This window comes from Quercus suber, unplaced genomic scaffold (genome assembly GCF_002906115.3).
Source record: "Quercus suber isolate HL8 unplaced genomic scaffold, Cork oak 2.0 scaffold_7, whole genome shotgun sequence".
Lineage (NCBI taxonomy): Eukaryota > Viridiplantae > Streptophyta > Magnoliopsida > Fagales > Fagaceae > Quercus > Quercus suber.
The window spans coordinates 203,329-217,337 of record NW_027069473.1 but is presented as its reverse complement, the minus strand read 5'-3'; the positions used below and the strand labels follow the sequence as shown (position 1 = coordinate 217,337).

General features: G+C 33.2%; 1 protein-coding gene across 1 annotated transcript; it reads left to right on the top strand.

Annotated features, from left to right (window-relative positions):
• The first annotated feature begins 262 nt into the window (after positions 1–262).
• LOC136068073 (uncharacterized) lies at positions 263–3,087 on the top strand. The gene is made up of 3 exons (XM_065774744.1): positions 263–1,093; positions 1,309–1,455; positions 2,350–3,087. The coding sequence occupies exons 1-3, from the start codon at positions 263–265 to the stop codon at positions 3,070–3,072; spliced, it is 1,701 nt and encodes a 566-aa protein (XP_065630816.1). The 3' UTR covers positions 3,073–3,087.
• The last annotated feature ends 10,922 nt before the right edge of the window (positions 3,088–14,009 follow it).

Genomic DNA, 14,009 nt, shown 5'->3' with positions numbered 1-14,009 from the left:
GCTGGATTCCAGTGGCTGACACGTATAAGGTAATAAGCCCAAAAGTCCAGATTAGAGGTGGTGAGGAAATGGTGTCGGCACTGATTGATGAGGTGAGCAGAGAGTGGAATTCTGATCTCATTAGAAACTCATTCCTTCCTCATGAAGCGGATGTGATTCTCGGAATCCCGTTAAGTCCCATGGCCCCGGAAGACTCACAGGTATGGTCAAAAACACCAATGGGATCTTCACGGTGAACAGTGCGTACAAAGTTGCCTACAAGATGCTGAAGGAAGCTAACCCGGTGAATCATAGTGCTGGATGCTCAGACAATTCCAGAATGCAAGCTTTATGGAAGGCGATTTGGAATTTAAAGTGTCAAAGTAAAATTAAGCACTTTGTGTGGAGAGCATGTAGGAACATCCTACCTACCAAAGTCAGCCTAAAGCAGCGAAAGATCATTACAGATGATAAGTGTGACATTTGCGGCGAAAGGGAGTCCACAGGACACATTCTTTGGAACTGTGTTACAGCAAAGGACACCTGGGAGGAACTGAAAATTCGGCATGCCATTTTGATCCCTCCTTTAGAGGCATTTGTTGATGTGTTTTGGTGGCTGCGTGAGCATTCTAGTACTAGTGATTGGGAGGTATTTGCTACGGCGGCGTGGAGTCTCTGGAATAATAGGAATGTCATCAGACATGGCGGACAAGGAAAACAGGGGAGAGTGATAGCGCTTGAAGCTCGAAGATATATGGTGGAATTTCGAGTCCACATGCCTTGTACACTGCCTAAAACCGTGCTGTCCCCACAGAGATGGTCTCCGCCTCCTCCCAACTGGTATAAGGTTAATGTGGACGGGGCGGTCTTCAAAGAGCAAGGGAGCATAGGTGTGGGAGTGGTTATTAGAAATGCTCAAGGTGAGGTAATGGGGGCGATGAGCAAGAAAATTAGCAGACCTATGGGAGCTATTGAGGCTGAAGCAAAGGCAATGGAGGTTGGTATTTTGTTTGCTTGGGACTTGGGTCTAAAGAATATTATAGCTGAAGGGGACTCGCTGGCAGTTGTTCAAGCTCTAAAGGGTAAGATCACCCCTGCAATCTCTATCCAAAAGGTAACTGAAGGCATCTCGTGGTGGCTTAAGAAGTTTGACAACTGGAAGATTTTGCACACGAGACGAAGCAGCAATATAGCTGCACACTCATGGCTAAAGAAGCCAAATCAGTTTTAGAAAGTGTAATATGGGTGGAGGACTCTCCCCCTTTTATTGCGGACCAGCTTATGGTTGATGTAATGTCAATGGACATTTGTCCTAGTTATTGAATGAAGTTTATGTGTTGCTATCAAAAAAAAAAANTATTAACTGTCTCTTTGTTCATCTCAGTAACTGTCATAACTGCCGACTACGTTCGACCTCAGCCTCGCAAAACTTTGCATTTCCAGTTGAACCCTAAGCCTTCCTTTTATCCTCAGCAGGTAACCTTATCATCTCTCTCTCTCTCTCTCTCTCTCTCTCTCTGTCTTTTTTATTTTTTTTTAAGGAAACAATTAAGATTCAAACTCTGTTACATAGTTGCAATTATCGGATCCAATGTTGTTTTTCTTTGATTTCTTGTTATCCGAGTCGGATCTTATATATACACATCTATGTATTTATATGCTTGTGTTTGATTAGAAAGTGTAAATAAATATATTCATGCTTTTTGGAAGGACTAAACTAAAACTAATACTACTGGGAAGATTCTTTGAATAAATTTGTATTTTGGGCCAGCTGGCTTTTAATGGGTACTTTTCTTACAATATTGAATACTTTAAATACTTAACTTTTATTTAAAGAATTGAATTTGAATTGACATTTGTATTGTCTTTTGTAATGTATTGTTCTCTCTCTTTTTTGGGGATAGTTTTTGCTTCATTGAATATTAAAGCATCATAAATATTTGAATTTAAGAAATCTAACCTTTTTGTTTTGTTTTGGTACTTAAGTTCTCTATGCTTCATAGCTTAGTGGAGTAGGGTATATGCTTGAAGATATTGACTATTGATACAAATGAGGAGTGAATTAGGAGGATCTTTTGTTATAGAACATAATTGGAATGAAGATTTTGAATCATAGTAAATGGGGTGGGATGTGTGTTTGCTTTGTTCAACTGAGAATACCATCCTGTGTTTGAAACTAGTGTGTAAATACCATGATAATTACATGAATAAAATTGCGAATACTCATTCAGATAATTGGTTTTTGGGACATTTCAAGGTTTTTATTCTATATTTGCACTTTTGTAGCTCTTGGTTATAATTGTGCTATTGAGGTTTAGTAATAGTTGACATTTAGTTTGAAGTACTTTTCTGTGGAAATGCCTAATGTAGGTGCACATCTCTTTGGCTGGAGATGAGAGCATGCGAGTGACATGGGTTACTGATGATGATTCTTCTCCTTCAATTGTTGAGTATGGGACATTGCCTGGGAGATACAGTTCTGTAGCTCAAGGAGAAAGTACCTCTTATAATTATCTATTCTATAGCTCAGGGAAGATACACCACACTGTCATTGGGCCTCTGGAACATGACACAATTTACTTTTACCGATGTGGAGGACAAGGTCCTGAATTCCAACTCAAGACCCCTCCAGCTCAATTTCCAGTTACTTTTGCTGTGGTAGGGGATTTGGGTCAAACTGGCTGGACCAAATCAACACTAGACCACATTGACCAGTGCAAGTATGATGTGCATCTGCTTCCTGGAGACCTCTCATATGCTGATTACATGCAGCATCGGTGGGACACATTTGGTGAGCTGGTGCAGCCCCTAGCAAGTGCAAAGCCGTGGATGGTTACAGAAGGGAACCATGAACAGGAAAACATACCATTGTTAAAGGATGGGTTTGAATCCTATAATGCTAGATGGAAGATGCCTTTTGAGGAGAGTGGATCTAGTTCAAATCTTTATTATTCTTTTGAAGTTGCAGGTGTTCATATTATCATGCTTGGTTCATACACAGATTATGATGAGCAGTCAGATCAATTCAGTTGGCTGAAGGTTAGTCATTCGTATCCCCTTTTTTCACAAGGAATCTATTTTGCTAATATGTAACTACACTAAATTCTAGCAGTTGTTCATCAATATTTGATTGATGAATAAGAGCAAATAAATTTTAGTTGAGATAAATGTTAGGGTTAATTGATCAAATGTGATCAGCCATTTAAAAAAAGGGGAAAAAAAAAGAAAAAGAAAAGGAATAAAAAGAAAGATCAAATAAGGGAAGTGGCTGTTTGCTGTGAGTTTTATGATGTATTTATTGTGGTATTATAGCCAATTTTGATCTCGTTATAGACACACCAAGTTTTTGCAGAAATTAGTCAATTTTTGGCAAGCCCTAAAGCTTCTGATGCGAGAGCACACCGTGGCTGTTAAGAATCATGGAAAACCAATTGTAATGCTAAGAATTTTGCATAAATCCATTAATAAGAGACTGAATTCAATCTTTTCAATTAGTCAGCAACCTTTGGAGTTTTAACATAGGTTTTTTTATTTTATTATTTATTTTTATCAGTAGTTTTAACGAAGGCTTTGTAAGGAAATAATTATAACCAAGAGCTACAAAAGTGCAAATATAGAATAAAAACCTTGAAATGTCCCAAAAACCAATTATCTGAATGAGTATTCGCAATTTTATTCATGTAATTATCATGGTATTTACACACTAGTTTCAAACACAGGATGGTATTCTCAGTTGAACAAAGCAAACACACATCCCACCCCATTTACTATGATTCAAAATCTTCATTCCAATTATGTTCTATAACAAAAGATCCTCCTAATTCACTCCTCATTTGTATCAATAGTCAATATCTTCAAGCATATACCCTACTCCACTAAGCTATGAAGCATAGAGAACTTAAGTACCAAAACAAAACAAAAAGGTTAGATTTCTTAAATTCAAATATTTATGATGCTTTAATATTCAATGAAGCAAAAACTATCCCCAAAAAAGAGAGAGAACAATACATTACAAAAGACAATACAAATGTCAATTCAAATTCAATTCTTTAAATAAAAGTTAAGTATTTAAAGTATTCAATATTGTAAGAAAAGTACCCATTAAAAGCCAGCTGGCCCAAAATACAAATTTATTCAAAGAATCTTCCCAGTAGTATTAGTTTTAGTTTAGTCCTTCCAAAAAGCATGAATATATTTATTTACACTTTCTAATCAAACACAAGCATATAAATACATAGATGTGTATATATAAGATCCGACTCGGATAACAAGAAATCAAAGAAAAACAACATTGGATCCGATAATTGCAACTATGTAACAGAGTTTGAATCTTAATTGTTTCCTTAAAAAAAAATAAAAAAGACAGAGAGAGAGAGAGAGAGAGAGAGAGAGAGATGATAAGGTTACCTGCTGAGGATAAAAGGAAGGCTTAGGGTTCAACTGGAAATGCAAAGTTTTGCGAGGCTGAGGTCGAACGTAGTCGGCAGTTATGACAGTTACTGAGATGAACAAAGAGACAGTTAATATTATAAGCTTCATCAGCTCCATGGTTTTTGTCTCTCCCAGCAAAAGCAAATGAAAATCTCTCAGCTGCTTTTGGCTTTGCTATATAGTGCGGTACTGGAATCATTTTGATTCTTGTTTTGTTTGTATGTTTGTTTTTCTAGTACCCGCTTAGGAATGTCCGTGACTGTGTGTGGGGCCAAATGACCGTATCGCCCTTCTTGATTCTGTTTTATTACTCCTTTTGACTTTTGTTGTGTGCCTTTATAATTGCCTCATCCAGCTTTGTATTAATAATTGTACTCTTCACAGTGCACGCGGTCTGAGAGTCGGCGTCCGTCAACAGTAACTTGATTCTTCACAGACAAATGCGAGTTCTAATGGGTACACGGAATTTCTTCTCAAGAGTATAGTTATGTAAATTTTTCTTATTAAATAAAAAATTTAAAGTTCAATTTTTACTTATATCAAAATTAATTAGTATTTTAGTTTAATAATAAAAAAGATAATTATTAGAAGCGGATGCTATGGTTGCATTTTGCATAGCTAAAAAAGTCAACTTATTTTACTTTTGAGCTTATTTTTGTTACTATTTAGTTTATTTTTGGTACTATTCATAAGTCTCATTTTATTTTTTAATACTATTTATGGGTCCCATTGTACTATTTCAATTAATTTTTAATTTTATTTATGGTACTTTTAACAAAAAAAATTCTAGTTTCAACTAGATAAGCTATTCTCAAACGAATTTTATAGGTTAAAACTCTATATTTAAAAAAAAAAAAATTTGAAAAGAATGTCTATAGTATTGTTAATATAATATAGTTGGACCAAAATTTATAGGATGAAATTTAGAAGTTTGTTAATCTAGCCCAATAATTTCACCACCCATCAATTTGCCTAACACCTCACTATAAGAATCTTGGCCTAATTTATGCAAAAAAAAAAAAGAATCTTGGCCTAATCTTATTATTATTATTATTATTATTATTAAAAAAAATGGTATTAAAAGGATAAGGGTTTTTTTTTTTGGGCCTTACTCATCTAAGAGTAAGCGTCCAACAAGTTGAGTCATCATTACCTAACAATGGTTTGCTACTGGAGCAAGTCACACGTATCCTACAACCTATGGTCTCATGTTAGAGAAAGATGAGAAGCCCCAAATTACATTATTTATTTATTTTGGGAGAACCTCTTTCATTTATAATTACAACTTTCGTTAGCGACAAACTAGGAGAGGTTGAACCACCCTTGTAACCCATCACCCGGTGTAACATTTGTGAACCTCATATGGGAGCTAATGCCATTAATAAAGAGATAATGACCAGTGTATGCATCTTATTGCACACAAAGTACACACAAACTAATGTGGCAATTTCTTACTCTTATCTCTCACCAATTCTACTTATATCTATTTCTCACCATTTATTTTGCCATGTGGCATTTATTTCCCACCAATTATACTTATATCTATTTCCCATCATTTATTTTGGAGAATTACTTTTTTTTTTTTACAAGATATAATTTTTACTTTAACCTAATCTAAGTATATATGTGAGTGAAGCTCCCTCTTGGAGACTTGAACCTCGGCCCTTGCCCCCCACACCCTACAAGCACTTATACTTGTGGAGTGACCAAAGCACCAAAGGTGTGCGGTAGTAAAAATGTTGTAAAAATATTGTAACTACAATATTTTTACAACAAATTTTAAGTAGTAGGTTGTTACTGGTTATTATTGTTGGGGAAAAAAAGTAATCTCAATGATAGGTTTAAATTTGAACCAATAACAAGTAACTACATATGATTTGTTATGAAAATGTTGTGGATGTAACACTTTTCTTTATTTTGTGCTGCGGTATTTGTGTGTACAGATATGTGTAATTGGGTGTGTGAAATAAACAATGCCCTTAATGAAGTGAGGTCATCTTGCTAACCTAATCATGCCTACTAATGGATGTTCCGATTTGTCAAATTTGTACAATTTCTAGCAATTTTGGACAAAAAAAGTTGACTCAAAACATAGACCTAGTATTTTTTTTTTAGGATTGTGTAAAAAGTACTAGAACAAGATCACACATATCCCATAACCTAAGATCTCATGTTAAATAGAGTTGAGAATGAGATAAAGTTGTGAAGCCCCGAGTAACTTTTGTGTGTGTGTGTGTGTGTGTGTGGAGAATCTTCTTTCCTTTTTAATTACAACATTCATTAGCCACACACAACGGGAGGTTGAACCCCCCTTTATAACCCACCACCCTCATTTAACCTTTGTCAATGTTATATGAGAGTTAATGCCATTAACGAAGACTCGACTAGCTTGCTAGCCAAGTCATGCCCACTAATGGGTGATCCAATTTATCAAACTTGGACAATTACTAACAATTAGATGATGTCCAGCGCGATGCATGGATACTTTATAATTTCATTTTGAAATAATTTCAAACTAATTTTTATGATCCATTAAAAATATGTAATCTTGTGGTATAATATTTTCTTAATTAGCTTCAATTATACTATATTTAAAAAAGAAAAAAAATAAAAAAGAAACATAAATTACTATAATATAATAAAGAATATGTGTGTTATGTGAGTGAGTTCACAATTATTTAATTATTTCGGTTAAGTTACATGCACAATTATTATTGTCACATACTTTGAAAGAGAGCAAGCAATGAATGGTTTGAGAAATAGATATCAAAACTAAATACTTCATCAATACGGGGAAAAAATTCCCTTAAATTGCCAAATCATTACGAAGTACATTCGTCTAAGTAATTCTTGAATCTTTTCAGCTAGCTACAACAAAGATACTAATTGTCAAGGAGCTACATGGTATTGATTTTTTAATAAATATACCCTCTAGTGCAAGGAGTAAATTCTTGTATGTAAACCACCAAATTATGGCCAACATATAATTTCCCATTTACTGTATCACTATGGAATAGAGTTCAGAAGGAATATATTTTTGTTTAACCACAACCATCTTTATTAAAAAAAATGAAAGGGTGATATCTCACTATTGTTCAACTTATTATTAATAGAAGTGTAAGAATTCATTTATAATTAATTTTCAGCATTCTTGAAGCTTCCAATGTACATTATCTATGGCCAAATGCACTAAGAAATACATCCTTTGGCACCAAGACCAAGTCTTCTACTTTGAACTCTCATTATGTATTTCTCTAGAATTTTCTAAATATATACCAAGATCTAATACTTTGAAAATGTCCCACACATAAGGGACATTTTTTTCCACCATGAATTTTCAATCCAATTGTTGCAAATATTTCATCAGTTATTGAAGCATTGCCTTTGTAGTAATTAAACACCATAGTTATGGCCTGAAAGAACTTCTTTTTTTTTTTTTTTTTTTTTTAATATAAGTAAAGGCCTGAAAGAAAATTTTGCCTGAAAGAACTTCTTTTTTTTTTTTTTTTTTTTTTAATATAAGTAAAGGCCTGAAAGAAAATTTTAAAAAGGAAACTCTATAAATTTTCATTAATAGAACAACTTTATTACAATCATGATCCAAGTTGGAGAACTAATAAATTCGAAAGGAATTTCATATAGTTGAGAGAAGTAGTGTTAGTGACAAATTTTGGAAGTAATATTTTGAAACGTAGTCACTGGAATTGATTCATAGTCTAGAACTAAAATAATTAAAATAAATTTAAAGAATCAATAGTTACACTAATTTTGTAGGTGCTTGACAAATCTTAAGAGGATAAAAAATAACCTAGTAACCTTCGGTGAATAGGCATGCCAACCCTCCATTTTGAGCAACAGTTGATGCACAATTGAGATAGGTGCAACTGCAAACAATACAATTATTTGAAATTTGTTGAGTCTTTGGGGACAATGATCCAACCAAGGTTAAAAAAAAGTTCAAAGATTGGAAGGATAAGAACTAATATTAAAAATTTTCAAGTTTATAGAATCTTTATAGAGACTAAGTATTAACAACCAAATTGATAATATGCATTTGGCAAGCTGTAATATACCTAGAACAGATCCATTATATATATAGAACATAAAATTATTAAAATTTCTAAGGCAACTATAAAACAATGAAAATTTTGAGTAAGGAAGACATGGAGTGGAATATATACTGATATACATCATGTATAACAAAGTTAATTTTGGACTTTGCGAATGTTAAGCCTTGGATGGGAAAGTTACTTGTATCTACACAGAAAATCTTGTGCCTTCTTCAACATCCAGAACTTGTGTTTCTTTTTTAAAAAATATGTTTCTTACTGAATTAAAAAAAAAAATTATAAAATAAAAAACCCCAAAGTAGGTTCTTTTTTTTACCTTGACAGGTTATCCTTTGGCTTGAGGTTAATTTTCTAGGTTGGTCCTATATTCCTGGAATCATCATTCATAATGTTAAAAGACTACATAGAAACCCAAAGTTCAAATTCCATTTAATATTGACAGGAAATTTTTTAGAAATTGTTTTTGAAGTGCTACTTTCTATGGAAACAAAAAGGGAATAAAGCCTATACAGGTAGTAGTACATACAGGTTCAACAAAACCTCATTGACATGTGCTAGAAAAGCCTCGCATGTAGAGTCGCTGAGATTCTCAAAGAAGATGATAATCTATTCCCGCCCCCCCCACAAAAAAAAAGAATGAGAAAGAGAAAGACCTTAACATTTTATTTTTAAGAGAAACAGAGATGGAGAGGTTTAGGTACCTGTTGAAATTGTTGCCAAGCATGGACAACATCTTGGTCGTGTATTTGAGATTGAGATTGAAACGGAAAAGTGAAAGGCCAAAACTCAGAATAGAAAGAGGTAGAAAGCTATGAGTTTATGCAATTGAGGAGACGTTTGGATTTTGTAAGAGTAAGAGACATGAAGAGCGAGTTGTGTTATGAGAGAGAACTTCAAAGGCACTACGTTGTTCTCTGTACATGGGGGTAATTGTAGCTATTAATTATTACTTAAAAATGGGCTTGGGCTTGGTATGAACTTTGATCTTAGACAAAGCATATTGTTAATTTTAAATGTCAACCCATGTATTTTCTAAATTACTTTATCAAAGTGCCACTTGGCATAACCTCATACTCTGCAACATGAGGTGAGGTTTCTGCTTTTATATATATATAATAATAATATTGATTGTTTGATTGATTTTGGACAGGAAAATTGACTCAAAACATAGACAAAGTATTTTTCTTTAGGATTGTGTAAAAGATATTGCTTTGAAATGAGAAAAAAATTTAGATATAAAGAGAAAGTATTGAGTCCTTTCTTCTGATCGCATTCTTAAAAAAAATAGATATTAAAGACATATGAACACTCGAGAAAAAGTAAATTGAGTGCAATTGCAACATAGTGTATCTCAGTACTACATGAAAAGTTCATCTAGAGATATTTATAGACTTCTTTTGTTGTTGCAGTACAACCCTACATTACTCCATGTTCTTGTTTCTTAGTTTCCTCCTAATTTCAACAAGCATTAAGGCAGAAATTGCCAACAACTTCCTTCGCCTCAACATTAAATAGGATTTTCTGATAATGTCTCTCCCTAAGCATTACAGTTGCACTTTGTCCATGCACTTTGTCATTCTTCTTTGTATAATGTCACCATGTATGCTCATTTATTCTGTGAGTTTTGATTGTTGAGTTCAAATAATAAGTTTTTAATAAAAGTAACCACTGCACATTTTTGGCATGATGATTATTTCAAAGGTATAAGTTCTTGTGAGGTTGGAGGGAAGGGGGGGGGGGAGAGGGCCGAAGTTTCCGAAGTTTTCTTCTTCAGTAACCTTCAGTTTCTTCCACATTTCTTCGAGCTCTTCTGCCATGGTTAGACAGCCCCCACTCACCGTATATAGCAAGAGGGTACAAAGACTAGCCTTACCTCACAGGAAGGCCACACTACTCTTGCAGGAACGCAAGACCTCACTTGCTTCTACATGCGCTAGAGCATGGGCGCTAGAGCATGAGAGCAGAAGGAAATGTTTTAGATAGTCGGTACGAGTGTGTTGTGTGCCTTTATAATTGCCTCATCCAGCTTTGTATTAATAATTGTACTCTTCACAGTGCACGCGGTCTGAGAGTCGGAGTCGGTCAACAGTAACTTGATTCTTCACAGACAAATGCGAGTTCTAAATTTCTAATGGGTACACGGAATTTCTTCTCAAGAGTATAGTTAGCTTAATTAATAAATTTTTTTTATTAAATAAAAAATTTCAATTTCAATTTTTACCTATACCAAAATTAATTAGTATTTTAGTTTAATAATAAAAAAGATAATTATTAGAAGCGGACACTATGGTTACATTTTGCATAGCTAAAAAAGTCAGCTTATTTTACTTTTGAACTTATTTTTGTTACTATTTAATTTATTTTTGGTACTATTCATAAGTCTCATTTTACTTTTTAATACTATTTATGAGTCATATTGTACTATTTCAACTAATTTTTAGTTTTATTTATTGTACTTTTAACAAAAAATTTCTAATTTCAACTAGCTAAGCTATACTCAAACGAACTTTATAGGTTAAAACTCTATATTTAAAAAAAAAATGAAAAGAATATCTGTAGTATTGTTAATATAATATAGTTGGACCAAAATTTATAGGATGAAAATTAGAAGTTTGTTAATCTAGCCCAATAATTTCACCACCCATCAATTGCCTAACACCTCACTATAAGAATCTTGGCCTAATCTTATTATTATTATTATTATTAAAAATGGTATTAATAAGGATAAGGTTTTTTTTTTTTGGCCTTACTCATCTAAGAGTAAGCCTCCAACAAGTTGAGTCATCATTACCTAACAATGGTTTGCTACTAGAGCAAGTCACACGTATCCTACAACCTATGGTCTCATGTTAGAGAAAGATGAGAAGCCCCAAATTACATTATTTATTTATTTATTTTGGGAGGAGAACCTCTTTCATTTATAATTACAACTTTCGTTAGCGACACACTAGGAGAGGTTGAACCACCCTTGTAACCCATCACCCTGTGTAACATTTGTGAACCTCATATGGGAGCTAATGCCATTAATAAAGAGATAATGACCAGTGTATGCATCTTATTGCACACAAAATACACACATACTAATGTGGCGATTTCTTACCCTTATCTCTCACCAATTCTACTTATATCTATTTCTCACCATTTATTTTGCCATGTGGCATTTATTTCCCACCAATTATACTTATATCTATTTCCCATCATTTATTTTGGAGAATTACTTTTTCTTTTTTTTTTAAGATAGAATTTTTACTTTAACCTAATTTAAGTATATATGTGTGTGAAGCTCCCTCTTGAAGACTTGAACCTCGGCCCTTACCCCCCACACCCTACAAGCACTTATACTTGTGGAGTGACCAAAGCACCAAGGGCATGCGGAAGTAAAAATGTTGTAAAAATATCTACAATATTTTTACAACAAATTCTAAGTAGTAGGTTGTTACTAGTTGTTATTGTTGGGGCATAAAAGTAATCTCAATGATAGGTTTAAATTTGAACCAATAACAAGTAACTACCTATGATTTGTTGTGAAAATGTTGTGAACGTAACTCTTCTCTTTATTTTGTGATGTGGTATTTGTGTGTACAGATATGTGTAATTGGGTGTGTGAAATAAACAATGCCCTTAATGAAGTGAGGTCATCTTGCTAGCCTAATCATGCCTACTAATGGATGTTTCGATTTGTCAAATTTGTACAATTTCTAACAATTTTGGACAAAAAAAATTGACTCAAAACATAGACCTAGTATTTGTCTTTAGGATTGTGTAAAAAGTACTAGAACAAGATCACACATATCCCATAACCTAAGATCTCATGTTAAATAGAGTTGAGAATGAGATAAAGTTGAGAAGCCCCAAGTAACTTGTGTGTGTGTGTGTGTGGAGAATCTTCTTTCCTTTTTAATTACAACATTCATTAGCCACACACAACGTGAGGTTGAACCCCCCTTTGTAACCCACCACCCTCATTTAACCTTTGTCAATGTTATATGAGAGTTAATGCCATTAACGAAGACTCGACTAGCTTGCTAGCCAAGTCATGCCCACTAATGGGTGATCCAATTTATCAAACTTGGACAATTACTAACAATTAGATGATGTCTAGCACGATGCGCGGATACTTTATAATTTCATTTTGAAATAATTTCAAACTAATTTTTATGATCCATTAAAAATATGTAATCTTGTGGTATAATATTTACTTAATTTGCTTCAATTATGTTATATTTAAAAAAGAAGAAAATAAAAAAGAAACATAAATTACTATAATATAATTAAGAATATGTGTGTTGTGTGAGTGAGTTCACAATTATTTAATTATTTCGGTTAAGTTACATGCACAATTACTATTGTCACATACTTTGAAAGAGAGCAAGCAATGAATGGTTTGAGAAATAGATATCAAAACTAAATATTTCATCAATATGGGGCAAAAATTCCCTTAAATTGCCAAATCATTACGAAGTACATTCGTCCAAGTAATTCTTGAATCTTTTCAGCTAGCTACAACAAAGATACTAATTGTCAAGGAGCTAAATGGTATTGATTTTTTAATAAATATACCCTCTAGTGCAAGTAGTAAATTCTTGTATGTAAACCACCAAATTATGGCCAACACATAATTTCCCATTTACTGTATCACTATGGAATAGATTTCAGAAGGAATATATTTTTGTTTAACCACAACCATCTTTATTAAAAAAAAAAAAAAAAAAAAATGAAAGGGTGATATCTCACTATTGTTCAACTTATTATTAATAGAAGCGTAAGAATTCATTTATAATTAATTTTCAGCATTCTTGAAGTTTCCAATATACATTATTTATGGCCAAATGCACTAAGAAATACATCCTTTGACACCAAGACCAAGTCTTCTACTTGGAACTCTCATTATGTATTTCTCTAGAATTTTCTAAATATATACCAAGATCTAATACTCTGAAAATGTCCCACACATAAGGGACATTTTTTCCACCATGAATTTTCAATCCAAGTGTTGCAAATATTTCATCAGTTATTGAAGCATTGCCTTTGTAGTAATTAAACACCATAGTTATGGCCTGAAAGAACTTTTTTTTTTTCTTATATATATATATATATATATAAGTAAAGGCCTGAAAGAAAATTTTAAAAAGGAGACTCCGTAAATTTTCATTAATAGAACAACTTTATTACAATCATGATCCAAGTTGGAGAACTAATAAATTCGAAAAGAATTTCATATAGTTGAGAGAAGTAGTGTTAGTGACAAATTTTGGAAGTAATATTTTGAAACGTAGTCACTGGAACTGATTCATAGTCTAGAACTAAAATAATTAAAATAAATTTAAAGAATCAATAGTTACACTAATTTTGTAGGTGCTTGACAAATCTTAAGAGGATAAAAAACAACCTAGTAACCTTCGGTGAATAGGCATGCCAACCCTCCATTTTGAGCAACAGTTGATGCACAATTGAGATAGGTGCAACTGCAAACAATACAATTATTTGAAAGTTGTTGAGTCTTTGGGGACAATGATCCAACCAAGGTTA